The sequence below is a fragment of the Gouania willdenowi genome, chromosome 24 (genome assembly GCF_900634775.1).
Source record: "Gouania willdenowi chromosome 24, fGouWil2.1, whole genome shotgun sequence".
NCBI lineage: Eukaryota > Metazoa > Chordata > Actinopteri > Blenniiformes > Gobiesocidae > Gouania > Gouania willdenowi.
Window position 1 is genome coordinate 3,602,029 of NC_041066.1, and position 26,936 is coordinate 3,628,964.

A 26,936-nucleotide genomic window follows, 5' to 3' on the forward strand; every position below is an offset into this window, starting at 1 on the left:
ATGCACAAACTTTTTGTTTTTTAATATTTATTTAACATACACAGTGATGCTGTGACATTTAGTCATGTGCAGGTCCCAAATGTATTACAATAAGTTCTTATCGCAAAAAGTGAAGGTCTGGGACCAGGAGAAGGCAGTATGACAAATGTTGAAATATAGAATACAGGTAGAACCTGGCTGTGTTGTCTCAGTAAAGTGCCATAATTGTGACTGAGTTGGTGACCTCCATCTGATAAAAAAAAAAACATTTTAACAGTATAAAACTTGTCTTTCGTCCACTAAGCTCAAAGAGACTTTCTGGACTTAGGAATTCACTTTTAAATTAGGTATACTTTTAGTTACTGGGATCCTTTTTTGTTATGAAAAGTCCTGAACATTGTGATTTAGTCAGACATGTCCAAATACTAAGTAAAGTGTGTAAGGAAAAAGCGATTCTGCGATATGCATGGCACGTAAATGTCAGGTATCTAGGTGTTCTTGAACCTTAAACTACCTCACTCCTCAATACAATTTAGATTGGAGGTTTGACATATGTGGCACTTTAATAGATGAATGTGGTTAGTTTTTTTTTTTTTAAGAACTTGACCGCCAGAATATGTTGTAGAAGCAAAAGTTGTAGTAATGAGTCAATAGAGTTTTGTCTATAGTCTTGTCTTTGCTGGTCTGGAGGTGGTCACCATGGTGCGTGTGTGGGAGAGAGAAAGAGAATTGAATGTCTATATGTAGCTGGCACTGTTACCACAAGAGCTCAGACTATGCTACTTTAAGTTTAATTGTTAAGTATTAAAATGATGAAATAATGTCCACAACATTAAGTAACACAGCCTTTAAGTTGTAAAAGTGTAATATTGTATTTAACATGTAAAAGGAGTAATTTACCTGTTGACGGTCACAGGACATGACGTTTGAACCGGATATGAAAGTGTAAATACCCGCGAAAGGGAACCAGATGTAAGTGTGAAAATACCTGCAGAGGAGAGAGTCGGACGGAAGGTATGGTGATGAAAGTGAGATTTTTCTCCCTTAAAGAGACTATTCTACAACTGGTTGACTAGACACACATGGTAATATGATTTTCACCTTGTTTATGTATTGTTGTACGTTTGAAATATGTAATTTGTGATCAAAATACTACATATTAATGCGAGAGTTGACATGTCCTATGTGTTGTCCCATTTATAGTTTTCACGGTGTTCCACAACTATTTTCTACTGCTGTGAAGAAATAAATGTCTGTGGACATCAGTACGAGGCGTGAAGTCCTTTTTTGAGCCGACCAGGAGTAGCTACAGTGAAAACGTCATGCCTGCCGACGAGACTCCACGTCGGTGAGAGCCTTTCATCATACGTGGCTGTACTTCCCTCTTCATCCAGACGATGACGCCAGAGTACAAGATTTGTCTTCACCCTGCAGCAAGCTTTGAGCCAGTGTCTACCATCTGCAGGAGCAGGCTCAAATCACATCAAAGGTTGCACCAAAGCATTATAAGCAAAAAAGCAGAAATTGCTGCTCAGTTGGCTGCAAAGAAAGCAGAAAATGACATGGAAGATGTCATTGAGGCTCAGCGTCAACACCTGAGAAAACTTGAAAATAAAAGAGACATTGAGATGATGGAGGCTAAGTTGAGAGCATACACAGAGGTAGAGATGAGAGATACTGAGAGATGCAGTTCTGTAAATAGCAAATTAAGTCCTCGTCTGTCCACCTCTTATGTTAAATGTGAACAGCCAGTCACACAAAATGAAGTGTTTTTCCAAACATTTCAAGAGGCAGTAGCTCTAAGCAGACTACCAGCTCCAGAGCCTACTGTGTTTGCAGGTGATCCTCTACAGTTTATAGAGTGGAGCACAAGCTTTAAAGCTCTTATAGAAAGATGGTGCTCAAATCCCGCAGACAGGCTATTTTACTTACAGAAGTACATAGCAGGCGAGGCTAAATCAACTCTAGAAGGCAGTTTCTACCGCAAAGATGAGGAAGCTTATAAACAAGCATGGGATAGGTTAAATGATATGGGCATTCATTTGTTGTACAGCGAGCCTTTAGAGAAAAGCTCGATAGGTGGAAAGGAGTATGTTAAGCTGAGAGTATAGTGATTTTCTTCAAACATACGGTCATGCAATGCCTCACATAAAAGGTCTACAAGTACTAAATGACTGTGAAGAAATTCAGAAAATGCTGACCAAACTCCCAGACTGGATAACATCCAGATGGAATCGCTTTGTCACTGAACAACTGGACAAGAGCAAAGACTATCCAAGCTTCCAAGAGTTTGCTTCCTTCATTTCTAAGGAAGCATGTACAGCTTGTAATCCAGTGTCGTCTTTGCATGCTCTCAAGCCCCCATTAGAAATCCCAGTGAGAGAAACAAAGCATGCCAAAGCAAACACCTTAATCACTGATGTAAAATCCTCAAATGTTTCCAGCCCTGCATCCAAGTCTAATGAATCAGACAGACAAAAGGAAAGTGACTTCTGTTACGGCAAATTTGCGGTTGACCTCATCTGGAGACATGATTTATTGCTCTGGTTGAATGATGGAGTCCAGTCGGAGCATTGATGATTTTATAAAAAAGATTTATTATAAAATAAAAAGGAGTAAAAAAGAAGCTTCCATCCTGAAAGAATGAAAGCTCAGGCTCGTGGCAGAGCAAAAAAGGCAAAACCCGCTCTGTTTAACAGTTTCAAAGCTTAAGCTTTTATACAGATATGAGAAAAGGTCCCAACCCTGAAAGAAAAAAAAGGAGGGAGTCAGATGCTCCCACAGTGGAAATGTTGGAGGATGATGAAGACGTGTATATTATGAGGAAGATTGGGCGCCACTCTTATCTATCCTTGATAGTGTGTGCGTTCGTGTATATCTGCATGTGAGTTTGAGTTTTGGCCTTCAGCAGAGACTCTGTGTTGCAGTGAGTACAATACGATCTGTACTGTTTAATCTAACATGATTCAGCTGTTCAAAAGTGCAAAGAGTAATGGAGTCGTCATGTATTAAAACATGACAAATTTGTACACATGAACATACATTTGACGATATGATGAATATAAAAATTGCCATAACATTCCCCACTTTTGGTCGCCATCAACGACCAAATCAAGAAACAAAATTATTATATTCCACCTTTGCTGTCTGTCAGGGGTAACCATTAGCATCGTTATTGTCATACATTGGATATATTCTTCTTTTGTGAGGCACAGATATATCAAGAAAAATGTGGAAATAAACCTTAAAAAACTTCATTATTATCAATGGCATGAATCATCAAAAATCATCCTTTATTACATCTAGATAAGCAAAAATCATCATTTGCTAGAAGAATAGTGGAACCATGGTTAGAATCACCGCACTTGATTGACGGCATCATGAGTGAAGAACCTTGAGGATTTTCCTCAATCGCAGCAGAAGGGTTTATGACTGTATTCCTGCAGCCAGGTGTGAGGTTGTCCACCCTCCACCTAGCTATAAGCCTTTGGTGTGGCTTATAAACAAAGCTTCTTTCTGCACCGTCTAAGCTGAGAAGTCAGCTTAGACGGTGTAGTTGTTATTACGCCGGCTCACTCAGTGGCCTTGTCGGTTCCCCCTTCGTTGTTTGGTCAGCCTCCGTCTCAGCATCAGCTGGTGTCGGCAATCATCTGCTTGGATCCATGTCGCCCGCTCCGCGACCTTCACTGCCGTGTGGGTCGTCAGTTGAATTCGGAAAGTGTTGGTCCACCTTCGGTCATTTCTAGGTCGGCGTTGTTGTCTGAGGAAGGGTAGTCTCCACACACCTGGCAACCTCTCTTGGGATCGGTTGGTACCTGAACAGAAGAAAAGAGGGGGGGAAAAAAAATAAATAAAATAAAATAACATTTTAAAGAGTAGGGGTATTAGGGTTAGTTAACTAACTAAATGAATAGTTAGTGTGTCTCTGGTGCTCAGTTATAGCTTCCAGGAAGGCAGAGACAGGTCAGAAGTCAGGATCTAAGAGCTTTTCAGATCCTAAAAGGTGCTGCTGCACGATCACACAATGGTGAGGTGTGGGTTAGTGAGCTTTTAGCCATGCTAGCTCAATGTTATCTGTAGCCCATTCACACGTGAGTGGGAAAATATGAGGCTGAAAGAAAAGCAAGAAGTATTAATTCGATTCTCCTTTCCTGGAGCAAGGAGAAACATAGCTGGAGTTGCAGTGATTCTCAAACTGTGGTACGTCTGATACCTGGTGAGAAGCAACAATTTGAGAACCACTGTTTACAAGTGCAAGTCGGACGGAGAAGTGTGGAGTGTGATTACATGTCTTCTCAAGATGAATACATACAATTGGGAGACATGGAGGTGTGAGAAAGCTAAATAAGTTTAACCAAATAAATAAATAATGTTATTTATTTATTTAAATTGTTTGTTTTATTTTTTCTTTGCTATCTCTTATTTGTGAAGGAGAAATCTTATTCTATCCTTTATTTATTCTGAATAATGTTAACACTCCACACCTAATAAAATAACCTAATTATTTTATAGCGCTGAATTTGTCAGTTCATTTATTTCATTATTTTTCCCTCATAATTATTATTTGAGATGTAATTTACTTAATTTTGAAGGTAAATTGGTGGCAAAAGTGTCTCCTATTCTGTCTGAACCAGAATTAAGCAAGATTATTGGCCCTTTAAGGTTAGACAGAATTAAAGTTAAGTTGAGTCGAACAATCATATTGTATTTTGCTCTCTGCATTTGTCCCATTCGTAGGAGTGACGAGCCCAAGCACGGTTTGGAGAGTTTCCTTAAATGCTTGGAAGTTACTTAACTTTAAACTATCTCTTATATTAATCAATTATCAAGAATTTCAGGAGGACCCTTTTTAAATCTCAGGCGACCCAGATTGGGCCACCAACCCAATGTTGAGAACACTTAATTTTTCCCTTAAAAGTGTCTAAACCCAGTGAAGGTGTTTTATGGTCTTGCACGCTAAGTGCTGGTGGAACAAGAAGAAAATGGTTGGAGGGTTTTGGGGTTTATTATTTTCCGATGATAAAATATAAATCAAAAATCAGAGGGACGTTGGCCCTCTCCCTTCCCTTTTTTACATAAGAATACATTTGGATTCTTAAAACCATATGATAAATATCATTGGAAAATCACTTATCTGATCATTTTGGATGTGTCTCCGTTTTCCTCTCTCTTGTGTCCGCCTGCCTTTGTGCCCTCCAGCCTCCTCGACCTCCTCCTCCTCAGCCATAAAGGTCAAAGCCAGGGTCAACTGTACACTCCCTTTGGAAATTTGAAGATCTGTCCCCACTTTCGCAGTTGGATTGGAAGTCTTTGTAGTCTCTGGAATAGATATTATGTTAGAACATCCACAATATGTCATATTGTCACGTGTCTATTTCAATCTATTTCCCCTTTGCTTCCCAGTTATAGTTATGGAATATACTTCCCTTTAATTCTCATCCTTCATCATAAGAAGCAGTGACCAGGCATGACGGCTGGAGGAGGCAGGATCGGAGTCGAAAAGGTGGTGGCATTTTCTGTTAGGAAACACTCAGAAACAGAAAGAGAGGAAAACATTAAGACTTAAATGAATAATTTAAAATATCTCTTTTCTTTAGTTGGATTTGATTTGTCTCCTTTGAGTATACAGCCAGCGACCTGTATATTGGAAAAAACAACACAATAACAACAACTAAGACGAAGACATAAACAAGTGTACACAACAACGAGTATACACATACAACAACAAAAACATGGACACTGAACATGAACAGTAAGGTCAGTCAAGGTCAAAACCAGTCATTCCACTGAAAGTGGTATTATATATTAAAAATGTCGTTTGGTGTTATTTTAAACACCCAGAAAAATAACCTTTAAAACCTGGTAAAATTTTTTTAGAAGGCCCAAGGCCTAAAACCATAATTCTATTAACGAGCAGCAGTGAGATCTGAACACCCCACTACATTATTGGCAAAAACAGGGAGAAGATCTAGTGCATCAAAACCCAGGAGGAAAGGAAGGTGAAACAGAGGAACATGTGTAGTCAAACAGCCATTCATCGGTCAATCACTCAATGACACGTCCACGGCACATTCGCACTCACAACGCGGTTCTCTCAGGCATACGTAAAGTGTCATCATTCAGTCACTCATGCACCGCACACGTTCATGCCTCAATTTTCACGTCCATGCATTCACAAGGTTTTGCTGCATAGTGTCGAAGTTGAATATAGGCCTCATCTAAACCACCAGCGGCGATAGCCAGTCCACCTCCTCTCTCGGGGTCAATGAGCTCTTATTGCCCCCCCATGCTTGGCAACCTTTTAGCGTTAATTAATTGCTTTTCACTGGTATCATCTAATTAATAAGAGGTACGCTCCTTTTTACTTCCGCCTTGGCGGAGTCTACACTTAGAGTATTGCCCATTGCAGTACTGACAGTCTACTAGCTGCTGATCAGGCAGAAATGGCACGGCCGTGCACCAATAACCAAACTCAACCCCGGTCTGCAACCGGGGGAAACTCAACCGCTGTCCGTCTCCAGAAATGTAAAAAAAATTTCTGATATGAGAAAAGGTCCCAACCCTGAAAGAAAGAAAAGGAGGTAGTCAGATGCTCCCACAGTGGAAATGTTGGAGGATGATGAAGACGTGTATATTATGAGGAAGATTGGGCGCCACTCTTATCTATCCTTGATAGTGTGTGCGTTCGTGTATATCTGCATGTGAGTTTGAGTTTTGGCCTTCAGCAGAGACTCTGTGTTGCAGTGAGTACAATACGATCTGTACTGTTTAATCTAACATGATTCAGCTGTTCAAAAGTGCAAAGAGTAATAGAGTCATCATGTATTAAAACATGACAAATTTGTACACATGAACATACATTTGACGATATGATGATGAATATAAAAATTGCCATAACACTTCCCATCACGAAATTCAAATGTGAACAAATGTATCTGCTGCGGAGAAAACCACACCATACATAAATGCCAAAGGCTAACAGAAATGTCTGCAAATGATAAGAAAAGCTATGTGCAGGAAAACAAACTGTGTTTTGCATGCTTGAGAAAGGGTCACAATTCAAAGGACTGTAAAAACAGAGCTATGTGTAGCATTTGCAAAAGAAGCCATCCAACTCCTTTACATGAAGAGCGTTCTTTTACAGACAACCCCCCTGCTCAAAGCACAGTCGATAAGAGCATGTCCTCACTGTCTTGCTCGGTTGGAGAAGGGGAGAATGAAAGAACTTCAATGATAGTACCCGTGTGGATCTCAGCAGGTAATGCGTCTCACAGTGAAACTTTGGTATATGCTCTCTTAGATACACAAAGTACACACACATTTGTAGACGAGGAAGTGTGTGAAATCTTGCAGGTATCAACAGTACCAGTCAAACTAAAACTTGCCACTATGGTCAGAAGAGACTCTATTGTGGAAAGCCACAGAGTACAAGGACTCAAGATCAGATGATTATTTTCAAACACTTACATTGAGCTTCCTTCAGAGACTTAATTCCACTATATTCACATATTCTTGTGACTGTAACTGTAATTTGTATTGTATTGTATGCACTGTATGTATTGTGAAGCACTTTGTGACTTCTGTCTGTAAAAGGTGCTATATAAATAAATATTACTTACTTACTTACTTACTAGAACATGCTCATACTCCCACGTGTCAAACAGCCAAAAAATGGCCACTCCTTGCTAACTTAGCAAAATATATCCCTCCATTAATGGACTGTGCTGCTGGACTGTTGATAGGTTACGATTGCTCCAGAGCCCTGGCTCCAAGAGAGGTCATCACTGGTGGTGACAATGAGCCTTACGCTGTAAGAACCGATTTAGGTTGGGCCTCAACTTGTGAATGCTAGTTGTAAAACTAGTGAACGTATAATGCTGGTGGATAAGGTCAAATCACTGTGGTGAGTCCGGTCAGAACTCAAAAGGCAGTCCGTAGTTGATTTAGATGGGTTTTAATGCAGACTTGAATTTGTAGTTTGTCCTTTACACTTTGATGCTAATGTGTGGTTCTAAAACAGAAATAATAATGTATCAATCTCTAATGAATACAGATACTACTGCAATAAACTTACTGGTACAGCAATATTCACACTTTAAATAAACAACAGCAGAAGTAGCTCCTCATTAAATGTTCATGTGAACTGAGAATAGCACCAACTAACAGTGGAAACACTACATTTCACTACAAACTCGGTTTATAGCAATAAACACAACTTACTTGTAGTTCACGCACGAACACCATCAAAGTAGGGTGACTGACAATCAAACAAACTATGAACTAAACTTAAAGTACTTAAGAACTAAGCACTGTAAACTCTGATGTGTCTCCTTCCTCGTTTCTCCTTCTTTTCTCTCTCTTCCTGCATCCTACACACTGGTGGGCTAGGCTCCGCCCCTTAAAGGGCCAGCATGCCAATCTTTAGACAGCCTTTTCTACAGCCGCCCCTGTATTCACCTGTGAATACAAACAACTAAAAAGGCTGAAAGAATAGGTAATTAATCGTCTTTAGGTAGGGTAGGTAGGCTGACCAGTCTTGCCACTGGTCGGACGTAAGTACTTCCTTTCACAGTCACTTCAGCCGATCTGATCCGGGTGTCTGGTCCAGGAAAAACTTGAGAGACTTTGCCCACAGGCCACAGGGCCCGTGGTAGCTGGCTGTCTACAATCATGACTACGTCTCCTACTTGAAGATTGACTGATTCAGTCTTCCACTTCTGGCGAGCTTGGAGTCCTGGCAGGTAGTGCTTCAGGAAATGTTGCCAGAAATGGTCGGCCAGTATTTGGGAGTGCCTCCATCTTCTTCGCCCAAGAATCTCTGGGCCTTCGTAGACGACTAGCGGCAGCGAAGCATCCCGGCGTCCCATGAGGAGACAGTTGGGAGTAACGGGGTCAGGGTCCGCTACGTCCGATGAGGTGTAACCCAGGGGTTTTGAGTTTAACATACCCTCAATTTCAATCAGAATGGTGAGCAACACCTCCTCTGTGACTGTCTGGGCTCCAATGGTGACTTGAAGAGCGGTTTTGAGAGAGCGAATTTCCCGCTCCCAGCATCCTCCGAAGTGAGGGGATCCAGGGGGGTTGAAGGTGAACTTGTTTTGCTGGCTGGCAAGCTGCTCTTTGAGGTCAGGATTAAGCGCTTGAAATGCTTCTTGCAGCTCACGTTGTCCTCCTCGAAAATTTGTCCCCTGATCACAGAGGATCTCTTTGGGTTTCCCACGCCTGGCTATAAAGCGTCTCAATGCCATTAGGAATGCATCAGTGTCCATACTGGGGATCAGGTCAAGGTGGACTGCTCTTGTGGTTAAGCATTTAAACAATATTCCCCACCTCTTCTCATTCCTGCGCCCAATCTTGATGGTGTATGGGCCAAAACAATCCACGCCTGTGGAATAAAAAGCCGGCTTGAAGAGGCGCAGTCTGGCTGGAGGTAGGTCCGCCATCCTGGGTGGGTTGGGGTGGCCCTTCCACTTCTTACACTCAGCACAGGATCTTTGATGGCGGCGTACTGCTTCACGTCCACGTAGCACCCAGTATCTCCTTCTGATCTCTGCAAACACCCTTTCTGGCCCAGGATGTTGAAGCTTATCATCATAGTCCTGTATGATGAGTCGTGTAATAGCGTGTCTGGGGTCGAGAACAATAGGGTGCACTTCATCTACTGTCAGGTCAAGATTACGGCGAAGACGGCCTCCTACTCTGATGAGCCCAGTCTTCTCATCAAACTCAGGTGCAAGTAGAAGAAGGCGACTAGATTTAGCAATTGGTTTGCCGGTCTTCAACTGGGTGACTTCCTCGGGGAATGACTCTCGTTGAGCTTGTTGCAGGGCTTCTAGCTCAGCAGCAGCATATGAGCATGCGGTGAGAGGGTTGTTGGAGTCAGCTGCCTCGTGAAGCTGACATGTTGTGGCCTCTAGGAATTTGTTCCAGTTCTGGTACTGGAGTGGATCTGGAACACTAGAACTGGACATGGTTAGCACAACGAGTCGTTTCAGCTCACCGTCAGGATCGCTCTGAAGTGGAGGTGGCAGGCCAGGCCAGTCACTCGGAGCTTGTTTCAGGAACACCGGCCCGTCTGTCCATCTACTGCCCCGACTAATGTCTTGGAGGGTCAGACCACGAGTTATGTCGTCTGCTGGGTTGTCTCGTGAGGGCACATACCTCCATGCGGCAGCTTCAGTCAGCTCTTGTATTTCCGCCACACGAGTGCCCACGAAGACCTTATATCTGCATGAATTTGAGCCCAACCAGGCCAAGACAGTGGCTGAGTCAGACCATAAGGTGCTGCTGCGAATGGGAAGGGTTAACTCGGTGCTGATAACCTTGTAGAGCTGGGCACCGCTTAGAGCAGCGCACAACTCCAACCGAGGGACAGATTGCTGCTTCTTGGGGGCAACACGAGAGCGTGCTGCGAGGAAGGCAACCTCAACTTCTCCCTCTGGACTCTCTGTCCTCAGATAAGCCACTGATCCGTATGCCTGTTCAGAGGCATCACAGAACACATGGATGTCTCTCATGCAGGTGGATTGGTCAAGACTGGGACTGTAGCACCTGGGCAGTGTTATCTCGGAAATGTGTGTCAGCTCCGCTTCCCATGCTTGCCACTTCTCTAACAACTCCTCTGGAAGTTGGGGATCATCCCAATCCCTCTTCTTCTCCCACAGATGGCGAACAATGACTTTGGCTCGGGTGGTATAAGGCACTATGTAGCCTAGGGGATCATACTGGCTAGCTAAAACCCTATAGATGTTCCTCATTGTAGCCACTGAGCAGTCAATATGTCTGTGTTTGTAGTTGAGGGTGTCAGACTTACAGTTCCAGTGAAGTCCGAGGGCTGGCTCCTGGATGTCAGGCTGACCTTGAATGAGCCACAACTCACAGCTGGATGACCTGAGGTCTGGAGGGAGATGGTTGATGACATTTGGGTCGCTGCTTGCCCACTGCCTCAGCTCGAATCCCCCATCAGCTAAAAGGTGGCGCAGTTTATCCACTAGAATCTTGGCAGCTGCTGGACAAGTGAGGCTCTGTAAACAGTTGTCCACATAGAAAGACTTGTTAATTGAAACACGCACGTCTTCTTCTGGATGACTGTAGTCAGTGACATGTTTCTGCAGTGCAAACGTTGCACAACAAGGGCTGCAAGTAGTCCCAAAAGGAAGTACCTGCCACTCATACACATCAGGGGGACTGTCTCGCTTCATGTCCCGCCATAGAAACCGCAGCAGTGGTCGATCTACAGGCAGGAGCCTCACCTGGTGAAACATACTACGGATATCGCTGCTAAATGCAACAGCATGCTCTCTGAAGCGTAATAGCACAGCCAGCAAAGCAGGACCGAGAGTTGGACCGGGTAGGAGAAGCTGGTTGAGGGTGTGACCTTGGTACTGGAATGAGCAGTTGAACACCACCCGGTTCTTCTCATTATGTTGGACCATATGATGGGGTATGTACCAAGCTTCTTCACTGCTCTCCACTTGTTGTTCTGTCAACTTCACTGCATAACCACCTTCTACAAGCTTCTCAATCTCGCTCTGATAGGCAGCAGCTTGTTCCGGCGATTTGGCTAAGCGCTTCTTGGTGCCTCTGAGGAGTGGCAACACTGCTTCTGGAGTGGCTTTGAGGGTAGGCATGCTCTTAACTCGCAGAAGGGGTGTAGCGTAACGGTCAGTGCCATTAACATTAACTCTCACTGTCTGGTCTTGGAGGAGCTTGACTGCCTCTTGGTCTTGTCGTGACCTAACTGCCAACTTCTCATTGCGGTAAGGGAGCACATCCATCTGCCATAACTTTTCTACACATGAGAACAGCTCTGTGGGTGATGGTGCAGATGTGAAGAGGCAGTGACTTACATGAGGGCTGGATTTGAGTTCGTGAGCTGGTCCCTGTAGCGTCCATCCGAGTAGCGTCTTCACAGCTGCAGGCCCACCTGGTGGTCCTAGTCGGACTGGCTCTATAGGAGTTATGAGGTGCGTATAGTCTGCACCAATCAGCAGCATGGGACAAACTCTGTCTAGAGGTGGGAGGGGCAAACCTGACAAATGTTTATACTTCTGTTGGAGCAAGGCAACTGGATGGAAATGCTCTGCTAAACTCAGTTGCTCAGCAGTGAAGGCATTCTGGATGCTGTACATCTTGTCAGGACTGGCTGCTGGAGAAATTGTGAAAGACACAGCCGCCCCGTGAAGCTTCTCCACTTCTTGTCGTACCGTACGGAGAGCCAACACCTCTTTACTCCTTTTGAGACCCAACTGTTTGGCGGCAGACTGGAGCAGTATCGTCCGTTCAGATCCATCATCTAAGAGAGCATACGTCTCCAAGGACTTCTCACCATTCCTCAGAATTACTTTACTGATCTTCAGCAACACCTTACAGTTGTAGACGGGGCGGTCGACGTACATCACTTTGTTGGCAGTGTTTATCAGGCAGCTCTCTGTAGGAGTTAGAGCCTGTTCGTCCACTCCTCTCTCATTCACCTCGTGCAGCACGAGCAGATGTCTCCTACCACAGGTCTTGCAGGGAGCTTTAAGTGTGCATTTAGCAGCTTGATGATTACGTTCGCAACACCAGCACTTATTGTTTGCTTTGATCCATGTCACCTTTTGTTCCCTACTTAGGTCCTTAAAGTTAGAACAGTTGTTCAGAAAATGCTTGTCATTGTCACAATAGGGACAATAGGCCTTTGTTGTCTCCACTCTCTTAGACTTGTTGGCTGACTGTTCAGGGGGAAGTGGTGCCGCTGCAGTGCTTGATCCCGATGCCTTCTCAGTGCCTAGGAGGATAGTCGCAGACTTAATTGAGGGATTTGGAGTGCGTCTGGTTTCAGGCTTCTTGTTAAACGACTCCTCTCTCTTGGTGGGCCTAATTCTTTCTTCCTGAATTTCCAGCTCGTATTCTAGCCAATCAGCAAAGTTAAGGAGGGTGGGAATTTCCAATCTCAGGGGATGAATGAATCTCTTAAAGCTGATATTGAGATCATAGTGGAGTTTACTTAACAGCCTCGAAACGTGAGAGCCACAGGTTAACTCTACTTGGCCTCTTTGCCCCAATTGTTCCAACATGCCTACTAAAGACCGCACGTTGAGGGCGAACAGACGGAAGCTCTTCACATCACCGCTGCGTATATTCGGACTGTCCATTAACTCTGCGATCCGTTGCACTGAAAGCTTGTGGGGCTGTCCATACATCTTGGTAAGAGCCACCAGTGTATCTGTGTAGGGCTGCCTCGAGTTACAATAGGAGTCTGCCACGAGTGAAGCTTCCTCACACTTCAGGTGATCTGTGAAGATCTGGTACTTATACCTCTCAGTAGCATCATCCGGTAACAGATTCTCTAAGGCAATCTTCATGCGTGCAAACTCTCTGGGGTCTGGCGATGTGAAACTGGGAATGGTGGGCTTTGGTCCCCTATATGTGGTCTCTCTCTGCTGCACGTTAGAGTTGGGCGCTTGGAAGAATGAAGGATCTCTACCTGCATATGAAGGCGCACTCTGCTGGGGTGTGGCTGCATAGTATGGCTTATAGGGTAAGCCTCCTGATGGCTGGGAAACTCTGAGTTGAGAAAAATCCTGAACCAGGTAATCTTGGGAGCTGAGAGTCGGATATTGTTGCAGTTGTTGGGTTGGAGTATTGAGTGGCGGGTGGTAGGATCCATAACCACCACTGTACACACCTTGAGGTAGAGGAGACATGAGTGGAGGCTGGTGTGCTGGTAGCTGGGGCTGTAAAGCAACCATCAGACTCTGGAACTGTTGGCGGAGCTCGGCATTTTCTTGGCGTATCTCTTTTAGGGCAGCACTAAACTCAGAGAGCGGGTTGGTCTGTTGCCCCCCGGTGGCTTGCCCCATAGACTGGCTAAACTCCTGTGTTTGCTCCTCAAAATCCCTCAAGTTTACTGTGTCAAAGCTCTGACTAACAGGTGGTGACGGAGTTCTTGTGGTGGTTGGACGCTGTAACATTGATAAATCCACTGGTGCCACCCTTTCATCTGCAACTGGTATTCGGAATTTCTTCTGAGCTCCTGGTCCACTCAGGTCATAATGTGACAGGTAGGAAGGGACTGACGTTAATCTTTTGGGTCTAGTGTCTGTTACTGCTGACTGCTCCATCTTGAAACAGCAATTTGCTTATCCGGCTCGAAGGACCATTGTAAAACTAGTGAACGTATAATGCTGGTGGATAAGGTCAAATCACTGTGGTGAGTCCGGTCAGAACTCAAAAGGCAGTCCGTAGTTGATTTAGATGGGTTTTAATGCAGACTTGAATTTGTAGTTTGTCCTTTACACTTTGATGCTAATGTGTGGTTCTAAAACAGAAATAATAATGTATCAATCTCTAATGAATACAGATACTACTGCAATAAACTTACTGGTACAGCAATATTCACACTTTAAATAAACAACAGCAGAAGTAGCTCCTCATTAAATGTTCATGTGAACTGAGAATAGCACCAACTAACAGTGGAAACACTACATTTCACTACAAACTCGGTTTATAGCAATAAACACAACTTACTTGTAGTTCACGCACGAACACCATCAAAGTAGGGTGACTGACAAACAAACTATGAACTAAACTTAAAGTACTTAAGAACTAAGCACTGTAAACTCTGATGTGTCTCCTTCCTCGTTTCTCCTTCTTTTCTCTCTCTTCCTGCATCCTACACACTGGTGGGCTAGGCTCCGCCCCTTAAAGGGCCAGCATGCCAATCTTTAGACAGCCTTTTCTACACTAGTAATGTAACTGGTTTATGTCACCGTGTGAGTGTTAAAGAAGTTCCTACAGTAACACCTTCTGCTATTATTAAGGTACTTGAGTTGGACTTTGCAGACACCAAACAAGGTCACAGTGACGTTTCCCAAGAAGATATTCAGTTTCTTCAAACTCTGAATGACAAAATTAAGCAAAATCAGCATGGTCATCTTGAAATGCCACTTCCTTTTAAAGCACGTCCACAACTCCCAAACAACAAAGCTCTTGCTCTGGTTCGTCTAAAGCACCTGAAAAGAAAACTGGACAGGGACGCAAAGTTCAAAAGCGACTATGTAAAGTTCATGAATGGAGTTCTCAGAGACGGTGATGCTGAAAAGCCAAACTCACAGCCAACACCTGGAAACGTGTGGTACATACCACACCAGGGCGTTTATCACCCCCGCAAGCCAGACAAAATTAGGGTGGTGTTTGACTGCTCAGCCAAGTTTAAAGGAATAGCAATAAATGACCACCTATTAACTGGACCTGATCTTACAAATGGCCTAACAGGAGTTCTTTGCTGTTTTTGTAAGCACAACATTGCAGTCATGTGTGATGTTGAAAAGATGTTTCACAGGTTAGCACGGAGGACAGAGACTATTTGCGGTTTCTTTGGTGGGAAAATGGGGACACAGAGTCAGAGCCTCAAGAATACAGAATGAAAGTTCATTTGTTTGGTGCGACATCATCCCCTGGCTGTGCCAATTATGGCTTGAAGCATTTGGCTAAAGAAAATGAGGAAGAGTACCCATCAGCTGTAAACTTTGTCACAAAGCATTTCTACGTAGACGACGACCTCACAAATGTAGAAACCATTGAGGAAGCGATCAAACTGTGCGCAAAAGGAAAGCTGCATCTTCATAAGTTCCTGTCAAGCAACATCAGATTAGTGGGTGATCACAAAGTACACTGCACAAGAGTGGCACAAACCAAAATAGTCACCATCCCAAGATGAGAGTTGACCACTGCAGTAACCTCAGCTGCTGTTGGGTGCATGTTGAAAAGAGAGTTAGATCTTAAAGTTGATAGAGTACTTTTGGGCAGATTCAAGAGTAGTGCTGGGTTATCTACCTCTAAAAGCAAGGGAGGTGTGTGTGTGTGTGTGTGTGTGTGTGTGTGTGTGTGTGTGTGTGTGTGTGTGTGTGTGTGTGTGTGTGTGTGTGTGTGTGTGTGTGGAGCAAATATCTCCCCGACGCGGTGCCAAAAAGTAGAGGTTATTTCCAAGATGACAAAGGCTGACCTCATGGAAGATGACTGGTGTACGCCCTCAGTGAAAATAATAAAATATTTTCTGGGCATGGTACTATATTATCAGCATTTTATCCCGAGCTGTTCCAGTTTAGCCAAGCCATTGTTTGTTCTTACATTCGGTCAAAAGAGACATGGTAGGGTCAAGTAGAACTCCAATCTAGGCTCTCTCAGAAAGATGAAGCCATCTGATTGAACAGAGGACTGTGAGGTTTCATTGTCCATTGGTATTGACGGCCTGTCCCCTCCGTAAGCTTCCCTCATGGAGTGGCATGATCGGAGCAGAGGAACGGCTGAGCGAGGACCCTTTGACTAGATGAGTGACCAAAATATTAGAAAACTTCAGATGAGTAAACGTGCTAATAATGTGTTAAAATGTCCAGGGAGTGGTTTTTGTTCAAGCATCTGCCTAGTCAATATAGTGTACCAGCTCTTGAACTAAGCAATCACGGTCTGCAGATTAACTCCAGGTTCGTCTAGGGCTTGTAAGGCCACAGTTATACATTTAGCGTCACAGTAACTCACGGTTATCCTGTTAGCATAACAATGGCTCATCTGCTGTGGGATCAATAGATGCCCACGGCCGTCAGTCCTCTTCCATGCGAGTGGATGTTATGAAGCTTTTAGCCTCGGAGACCGTAGAGGGTCTCCTCCTACCTCCACCCTTCATCACAATGACAAGCCTGACAGGGAATAGCATTGCAGGTTTGAAGCCCAGGTTGTAAAGCTCCGACATTACTACCCGGTATTTCTGGCATTGTTCTACCACCTCCATAGTGTAGTCCTTGTAGATGGAGATGGGGGAGCTTCTTTACTGTAGCTTGCCCCTCCTGGCTCGGGCCTCACGTATGATCCTCTCCTTCACTTGGTACCTGTGCAGCCTGATAATGACGGGCCCTGCTCTCCGCTCCTGCTTCGGTTTCTCACATAGCGTAGGCTCTGTCACATTCTGGCAGTGATACCAGGAAGCCTTTGCTAAAAACTTCCATGAGCAGCTCTGCAAAAAAAGTTGTGGGCCGCGGCCCCTCCACCAACTCAGGTATGTCAACCACTCTGATATTGTTTTGCCAGCTCTGGGACTTCAGGTCGCTAACTTTAGCTAACAGCTTAGCATTGCTTTCCGATAGTGTAGCACAGGATGACTCCAATGTCAACAGGCGTTCTTCCTGTAAGTTGCTTTTGGCCCCAGAGAGCTTATTTTCTGAGCATGGTCTGACACTGTGGTTTGCACATGGTCCAACTTGGCTTCGAGTGTTGAAATAGAAGCTTTAAAATCAGTGGAGAGGGCTTGGGAGTGTTCCCCCAGGAGGTTAGCAATAGCTGCCATGTTAAGGTCATCACCTGTCTCATGTCAGTGCATTATTGGACACTCGCAGCAAATGGAAGGTTGGCGCAGAGAAGTTTATGCAGGCTGTTCAGGACCTCTTGCCTCCTGGCAGAGTTGCAGCATAGTCAGGAAAATGACACTACTATTTCATCACTCATGGCCTTTGTTAGTTGTAAAAAAAAAAAAAAAAATACCCTTTTAGATGAGAGAGCAGTGTTTGACCCAAAAGCCCTGGTTTTGTTAAAATAATTTGAGAAACTTAAATTACAAAGTGGAGTTCTCTACAGAATCACAAGAGATCCAATCAGCAAACACAATAGACAGCAGTTTGTTCTCCCTTAAAGTGTAAAGGCAAATTTATTTGTATAGCACATTTCATACACAAGGCAACTCAATGTGCTTTATATGATAAAACATTCAATTGTTTAAAATCAATAAGAACATTTAAAATCATCAGTAAAATCAATTAAAATCACTTTTTCTGGTTGTTCCTAAAAATAGAGCTATTGCAGTCCGGACCCAGCACACATCAGACCTGTGTTGCTCTAAGATGAACACAGTTGGCCTGATGTGAAGAGTGATCCTGAGCCTGGTATCGTCGAGGAGGGATGGGTGGTGGAGATTGGTTCTTTTTTTTTTTTTTTTCACCTTGTCTGCACATGCTGTTGAAGGTTGAGCGAAGAAGCAGTCGGGCCAGCAGAAAGAGCGAGAGATCTAGGGGCCCCCGGCGACCACCCCACGGCCAAGCAGCCCCCCGAACGCCCCCAAGGTCCCAAGCCGAGAGGTTGCCATTGCCCCCCCCATACACACCCGAAAGGCCCCCAAGGAGCCAAGGACCCAGCGCACCACGCCACCGACTCCAACCCCCAACCCCCAGGCCCCCCAGCCCCCCACCACCACCCACACCCCCGCGCCCAGCCCCCCGAGGGGAGGGCCCAGAGAGCCCCCCGCCCGAGACCCCAGCGGAGGAGCCAAAGCCCTCGCCCAGCAGACGACCAGAGCCACGCCGAACGGGCAGCCGGCGGGCACCCGCCGGTGAGCCCAGAGCCAGCAGGGACCCGACCCCAGGCCAGGAGGACCCGGAATGGATGCAGCACCAGGAGCAGCCCGCCCAGGGCGAACGACCACACCCCAAGCCGCATAAGGCACCAGGGGGCCGCTGGGGGTTGGGAGATTGGTTCTTTAGAGGAGATGAGATTGGACCGTGGTGGGGTAAAGGATGGGGTGTCAGTCTTGTGCCAGCCTGAACCAGCTTGTTCATCTGAGCAGTTAAATCCAAGAAGGCAGGGGTAGGAGAGAAGCTGGATGAGATGGAAGTAGGTGATTTTTGGGCTGAAGCAGGTGGGTCCTGAGATGTGGGGGTTGGGTTGACCTCTTCATTTTGGCGATTTTGATTTCTTGCTGGAAGCTCATTGACTCCATGTTCTTTCCTTGTTGTTTTGTTCTCCGATGGTACATGTTGTCCTCTGTCTTTATCAGGACTGATAGCGGTGTGACTGGTGAAGTAAAACAAGTTGGATGTGAAGAGTTTTAGTCCAACCTTGTTTAGACACAGTCCATCTGCTCTAAAAAGATGATGGCGTTACCAAAAAATAGGAAAATTTTCTATAAAATTTAGTGAAAGGGCAGCACAAGCCGAAGACAAAAATTTATTCAAAGAGTAAATCCTTGAGAATTTCAGATCTCCTTTGCGGACTGGAGGTATCGGGCCACTGATGAACACTTTAGGCTGCAAACAGCTCACAGTTTCTAGCAGATGGGTGAAATCCTGCTTTAACACCTCCTCCTTGGCTAAATCATGTAACCCAAAATGAATCACAACATTTTTCAAATGTGGGTAATCTGCAACAATATGCAAGATTTTGTCAGCCAGGCCTGATACTGTGTCATTAGGTAAGCAGATCACTTTCACGTTGCTGCTAAACATCTTCTGAGCATCTTTAACAGAAACGTCTCCCACTATCAGTGTGTGAGGTTGTTGCTTTGGCCTACCATGTCGCTTTTGTTTTCCTGAAGCACTTTCAGTCTTCGCAGTTCCAGAAGGTTGTGTGTTGACCTCATTAGAGCCAGATCCTAGGTCATTCAGCAGTGGGGTGAATCGATTACCCAGTTCTACATGAAACTGGGTTTGTGACTTGGTGATACTCCTGCCTTTAACAGCTGTCCACTTTTGTGCCTGGGCAGACAAGGGAGTTGATGTTGAGGCTGCAGTCTGCGAAGCCAGTGCAGGCCAATCCATCTCATTATTGATATCAGGGCGCTTTGCTCGGCCCGTTTGCCTTTGAAGTGGATATGACTTTTTCTTAGGCTTAGCTCCCAGAGTATTCCAGGGAGGACTCACACCTGTTGGCTTATCAACGAGAACAGGATCCTCCCTAGGCCTGATAGCTTTGTTAGTACGGGCTGGTAGCGAGTTAGCTTTATCCACTCCGCTGTTTTGAAACAGCGGCACAGTCGTATCATTATCATATCCACAGTGTCCATTAACCTCAATGTTTACTTGTATTCCTCACACTGTAGTCTCCAGTTCAGTAATCTTTTGGAGAAGACTGCTGTATTCTGTTGTGGAAAGAGCCATTCTTCTGCTAGTTAGCTTGCTACTTGTAGCTAGCTAGCTTGCTACTTAGCTTTCCAGTTGAGCCAGCAAATAAAAAAGCAGTAGATGATTATCCCAGAGCCAGAGTCAGATGGTAAATGATAGAGTTTGATGTTGAAGTATCGTATCATTTCTCATAAGAAAAAGTTCATGTACAGTAAATAAATTCCTCTGTGAGCTCCGCTCTGCTCTTTTGCTGCTGTCAGCTCAGCTGCACAGAATCACACTTACAAACTGGACGATCCAGAGGGCACCACAAAAGCCGTGCATAGGAACTTGCTTTTGGGTATTAGTTTTCTGCCAGTAGTTGATGCATGTGATGCAGAGGAGTTGTGCACACCTGATTCTTTAGATGTGGAGAGCAGTATGGATTGGACAAACTCCTGGATAATGAGTTAAGAGTATTCCTGCAGTGAACAGGATCAAAGTGACAGTATGTCTCAGTCAAAACAGTCAAATCTGTGTTCCCCAGAGATTGAATCTGAAGGACAGTCCCAACATTAACTTGTTCAATCTGACCAGGGTGATAGTCTGGCTGTGGAAAATGACTCAAACTCATCTCAGACTCAGTTGTCTCTTAATATTGACACCCCAGCAGTGACGCGCAGTCAGGGTAGGCAAGGTAGGCAGTGCCTTCCCAAGGGTGAATTGATAATTTGATTATTTGTTTTAATTATAATATACGTATAAATTAATTGTTTTTCAATTTCAGATGCCTACAGAACCTATAAGTTTGAAAGTGTCAACATGTTCATGTTCATAGCCCAACAGGCATGTCCAAAGGCAGTTCTCTACGCTGCGTGGCCACTGCAACGTTCTCTAGCTAGAAGCGGGATAACACCACAGGAAAGACGATAGCGCTGGAGACGATAAAGAAAATTGTTTGTACTTCCTACAGTGAATGGTACAAAAGGAAGGATTGGCTTTGTGGATGCGCCTCACCAGGGGCGGGGCTTCAGGGGGGCTGGGAGGGCGGCATGCCAGATGGAAGGTAGGACTTAACGGAGCCGGGCCTCTACCACGGCTCAGGGGAGCTGGAGATGTGGGAGGGAGGTGGGCCCTCCCACATGACTTGTGCCCAGACACGTCCAGAGTATAGGCACAGTCTGTTTAACATCACCCATCATGTAGATTTATACAGGGGTTATAGAGAGAGACCCACTTCATGTGACGTATGCATACTAAATTAGGTGCATGCACGCACAGACTCGGTGCAACAGAAGCGATTGTGTCAACGTAATCACTGTGATGACTGCTTCGCCAGTATAAAGAAGGATTTGCCGAAAGACTTCGTCTGATTGAGGGGTCAATTCCTTCTATCTTTGGAGACGACGAACAGAGCACTTCGGTAAGCTGTAAATAACGCTAAAAAGTGTGATGATAAGACGTCCCTGTCATTACTTAACCCACTACGAGCCGTTCCACCCGCCCAACCAAGCTCCAGTATCCCTTATATTTTAAGATAGGTGTACAAGAAATCTAAAATACCCACTTGTCAACCACTTAATATATTTTCTCAAAATGGTGATATACGATATAAATCTGGATAATTTTATCAAATAAAGTCTGGTGTCACGGCAAATTTGCGGTTGACCTCATTTGGAGACATGATTTATTGCTCTGGTTGAATGATGGAGTCCAGTCGAAGCGTGATGATTTTATAAAAAAAAGGATTTATTATAAACTAAATGAAAAAGAGTACAAAAGAAGAAGTGTCTCATCCTGTTGGGCGTATAGGCGGCCAGGTACTAAGCAGGATGGTTCAAAAGGTCTTGTGTCCGGCTCAGGATATACATGACTGACCAACAGTTTTAACAGTTTAAGCTTTATACAGATATGAGAAAAAGTCCCAACCCTGAAAGCAAGAAAAGGAGGGGGTCAGATGCTCCCTACAGTGGAGACGTTGGAGGATAGATTGGCGCCACTGTTATCTGTCCTTGATAGTGTGTGCGTGTATATCTGCATGTGAGTTTGAGTTTGGCCTTCAGCAGAGACTGTGAGTTGCACTGTGGATACAATACGATCTGTACTGTTTAATCTAACATGACTCTGTTCAAAAGTGCAAAGAGTAATGCAGTCATCATGTATTAAAACATGACAAATTGTACACATGAACACACATTTGATGATATGATGATGAATATAATAATTGCCATAAAACTGGGCTAAATTTGCTGATGCAAAATGCCACACAGGAAGATTTATTAACAAACAGCTGCACAATATGTGCACTCATTAATCCATCTAACTGAGCTTTACATGCTGTTCTGAGAAGTAAAAGCAGCGACTCCTAAAACTAGTATTTTGATACATAATAAGCTATTATATATATATATATATTGAATATAAGAGATGTATATATATACTGTATATATATATATATATATATGAAATAGTTTTCTATATCGCCAAAATAGAAAACTCGATACATCTTGAATCTCGATATATCGCCCAGCCCTAATTCCTAAAATATAAAACAGCCTAAATTAAAAACATAAATGTGTATATGAAGCACATGTGTTTATTTAATATACTTACAGTTTATATACAAGTAACACATTGCATATTTCTTATTAATTATTGTTTAACACTTTTTTAAAGAAGTGTATATTTGTGGTGCTTGTGATTGGCTGATTTTTCATGGTGTTTTACGTGGTTCCTTCTGCTGTGGTAGACGTTAAAATCTGTTATTAATCTAACAGAACGTGTAACCCGGGGTTTCCACTGGATATGTCTCCGCTGCACCACGGCACCGATCCGGTATTTCACCGCTCTCCGCCGTCCGGTAATTCACACCGGTTGCGTTTGGAGTGCGCCGCGGTGCGCTCCGGTTGAACGAGTGTGACGTGAAGAGACAGAGAAGTCCTCGCAATATTTATATAATCGCGCGAGAACGTGGTTAAATGTATGTGTTATAAACGCAACAATAAACAGATAAACAGGTCAGTGTTCCTAACGAAGGAGAACAAGAATGTTGGACCCTGAATTTGTCATAGACACATTTTTTAGCAACAGCCAACAGAGAAGAGAAAAAACTGCACCAGTAAAACATGAACTAAATCAAAGTTGCTGCAGTTTACAGTGTAGTTACAATATGAGAGGAATCAATATAGTGGATGTGAATTTGTTTTTACACATTATGACGTTTTGGAGATGTATTTACTTGAAATATAATCTGAAGTGTTTTATTTTGAAAAGTAACCTGATATTTTATTGCGGAGTACGTGCTTAATTTCCTGTTTAGCTTCATTTGCTCTGTGCTGATTGATGCGTCGTGCTCCGGTGTCCGCCAGAAATAGAAGCCCTGCGTATCTCTGGCGCAGGGCACCGGACTACCGCATCTGGGACGGAGCTGACACGCATCGCAGCTGACCCGGTGGAAATTAACACATAGACTAAAATGGAAACCTATCAGCTCCGGTGACGCGGCGGTGACGTTCCGCAGCAGAGCCGCATCCAGTGGAAATTTGAGGTAACTGTGTTATATCCTGATGCTCTTTAGGAAGGTAACTCTCTGTCACATTTTACAACGTATTTACACAAGTTCTTAGTTTTTTTCGCCGGAACGTTTTCATTCATCATTTCTCTTCTGAGTTGTTTCTGGGTTTGTTGCCGCTGTCGGCTCTAATCTCGTGAGAGCTGCCACCCAGGCTATTTCAGGAGGCAGTTCTCGCGAGGATAGTGACACCGTTCAGTTCAGTAAGGCATCTTTTAATTATTATTACATTAAAATACGGGATATTTACGGGGAAAATAATAATACGGGAATATGGTGGGAAAGAGGGGTAAAATACGGGAGTTTCCCGGCCAAAATGGGATACCTGACAGGTATGCTCACGACACACGCATCTAAAAAATTAAGAATTTTTTGACATATAGCAACTTTTTTTTTTTTAACAGTAACGCAAATAGTTACTTTCCTTAGTAATGAGTTACTTTTATTATAGAGTAATTCAGTTACTAACTGAGTTACTTTTTGGAACAAGTAGTGAATAACTTTAACTAATAACTTTTTTTAAAGTAACGTTCCCAACACTGGTCATAGAAATGTAAAAATTATACACATATATATGCATATTATATATATGTATTATTGAATAATGTTTTTTCAAAATGTACTAAAGTATTTGCTTTGAAACAGAGACAAAATAAATAAAAAGTTGAGTTCTCTATGATTGCACCTGTGCAGGCAGGCTCTCTGCAGCTGCAGTGTTTGCTGATGCAAAGCTGTTGACAATGGAAACAGACGTTGGGCCTTGGCTGGGAGGTTTTCTCTTGACAGCAATGTATCGCCTGTTGAAACATTTGGAAAGTTGCTTCCACATAATGTACATGAGCTCTCCAAAGTTGAGGCAGATGCAGAGGATAGAGGTGCAGCCCATGATGTAGAGAAAGACCTTCTTCTCTGTGGCTCTGGCAATGAAACAGTCCACCGTGTTGGGACACGGGCTCTGACTGCACTGCAGCAGAATGGGTACATCAAAGCCATTGTACAGGAAATAAAAGGCGAGCAGAGAGACTACCTCGAAGGTGATTTTAAAGAGAAGACTGAAGGTGTAGGTGCAGAAAAGGCCTCCGTCAATGCTAGCTTTGTCTTGGTACAGCTTTTTCTTGTGTTTGGCCTCGCGGTGCTCCCTGTAGGCCACGTGCAGCGCCACCAGTAGTGAAGGCGTGGACACCATGATGAGCTGCAGAGCCCACAGGCGGACCTGGGAGATGGGGAAGAAGTAGTCGAAGCAAGTGTTCTCACAGCCGGGCTGCCGCGTGTTGCACACAAAGTCCCTCTGCTCATCCTTCCACACCTGCTCCGCCGCCGCCACGTAGACGAGGATCCGGAACAGGAAGACCACCGAGAGCCACACACGGCCGATGGCAGTGGAGTATTTGTTCACCCCACTGAGCACATTCTCCAAGAAAGCCCAATTCATGTTCCGGTGCGCTCCTGACAGGGGAAAATGGCAACACTCAATTGTTTATCAACTGTAAAGTGTCTTTGAGTTTTTGAAAAGTGCTTATAAATAAAATGTATTATTATTATTATTATTGATGGAATAAGCAAGATTTCTGAATGTGAAAAGACTTATGAGCCATGTTTTCAATTTTCATCAAAAGAAAAATTGAGTCATTTTTTTTAACTCAGACTTATTGCCCCCAAATTGCTGACTACAAAGAACAGGCCTGTCAACTCTTTGAAGTTTGTGTACATGGCTGTGATGTCCCTTGTAACCTATTTGCCACAGAAAGAATGTGGTACTCATGAGTTCACTGCATAGAGATGTGAGATTATATGACCAGGAGCATCAAAAACCAGAGATCATCATGGATTAGAATGTCACTAGAGGAGGGGTGGACAACATAGACAAGCTGGTGACTACCTACAGCTGTAAAAGAAGGACTCTATGCTGGCCACTGGAGATATTTTTTGACATGTTTGACATCCCAACGTACAACGCTTTTGTCATCTCTGTAATGTACTTCTGACATTTGTGTCTTTGCCCTAAAGGTTCTTAGGTAGTCTTGCATCTGGGTAGTTCCAGTCTCCTGCAGACAGACAGTCCTCGCTATGTGTTAGAACTATATCATGAGGAAATAAGGGACATCTCTGCATTATGACTGATGACAGACTTTCCAAAGGAGCGTAATCTGAAATCCCCACACGCTCCTGTGTTTTCTCCTGTACCTCTGAGTCAGTACAATACGCTGGAATGGAATGAGGTGCCGGCAGGTGGAATACGGTTAAGAGGACTACAAGGAATCCATGCTATGCCTGCAGCATGATAATACACACTGTGAAAAATTATCCTCTTTGTTCTTATAACATCATACACTCCTGCTTCTAGATGTTTTTCACTCAAGGATTTACATTAAATCAGATTATCTGTAAGTGGTATTAGCTGTAGTCATTAATGATATCTATAAATGATATACTACAGCTCAGAATAATTACATAAATGTATGGAGGTCATCTTTAAGGCAAACTGGGCTGAATGTGGCAGTAATCAATTCAACACTCCTGTGTTGATGGGGTGGTTATTACTCTTTGCCCTTTATGTGTAAAATGAGCACCTGCATCACCCTCGGTTGAATAAGGCTCAGATTTGCTCCCAAGCTGACTACTTCTCTCTACTTTCACAGTCAAAGGGGCCTCCTTTATACTGTAAATGCTGCGTATGTACAAAAGAAAGCACACACCACTTGTTAGCAACGTTTGAGATTTATAAAAAACTAACTGCGCACCTCCAAGGCAGCTCTGACCCTGCTGTATGCACAAAATCAGGAGAAATGGAAAAGGATGAAACTAAAGACAGCTTTGTGAAATTTATACATTTGTGTGAAATAATTTAATATTACACATCTCACAACTAGGCCTGTAGCGACGCGTCAACGACATCGACTACTCAGTTCTAAAAAATTGTCGACGTCATATCCGGAAGTCGACGTGTCGTCACGCCGACTCGCCTATTCATACGTATTTGGTGGCGCGTCTGACGGCTGCAGAGGCTAGTGTTAGCAACAAATATTAAACAGCAGATAACTCAGCTCTAATAATTTCTCAGTGAACCTGCAGCGTAATTACTCTAAAATAGTATACCACTGCCAGGCAATCTTAGATTTAGGCAAATCAAACAGTTATGGTCTGCTACTACGTAGCTTCGGATTGCTACACCCAGCGGCCTATGAGGCAGCGGAGCCTCTTACCAGCAGTGTTCACCAGCAGAGCGGTGTGATCGGAAGCAGAAACGGGGATGCCGAGTGGGGCTAGCACGCTGGATGACAAGGGGGTTCACCAGCAGCACCTGCATTATTGTTCCATAGCGGAATGAATGAATAAATTCAGAGGGCCCAGCTCTTATAGTGGGGTCTCCTAACCCTCTTACTGTACAAGGAACCATTTAACCTCATCTCACCTGAATTAAAGTCCTCCTGGAGCCAAAAAAATACCTTCTCAATGAAGACAATACAGTGTGTTAAATTCTATACAGTTAAAATTATATAGAATAATGTTTGATTTAATTTGATTTATATTGATCATGTAAA

General features: G+C 43.9%; 1 protein-coding gene across 1 annotated transcript in view; it reads right to left on the reverse strand.

Annotated features, from left to right (window-relative positions):
- Window positions 1-3,343: 3,343 nt before the first annotated feature.
- gjb7 (gap junction protein beta 7) overlaps window positions 3,344-26,936 on the reverse strand; it is a 29,025-nt gene continuing 5,432 nt past the window's right edge. Inside the window, exons 2-3 of the mRNA XM_028440180.1 lie at window positions 24,422-24,840; window positions 3,344-3,794 (exon numbers count right to left, since the gene is read on the reverse strand). Of these exons, the coding sequence (XP_028295981.1) occupies window positions 3,681-3,794; window positions 24,422-24,826 (519 nt within the window). The 5' untranslated portion in view covers window positions 24,827-24,840 and the 3' untranslated portion in view covers window positions 3,344-3,680. The remainder of the gene's footprint in view (window positions 3,795-24,421; window positions 24,841-26,936) is intronic.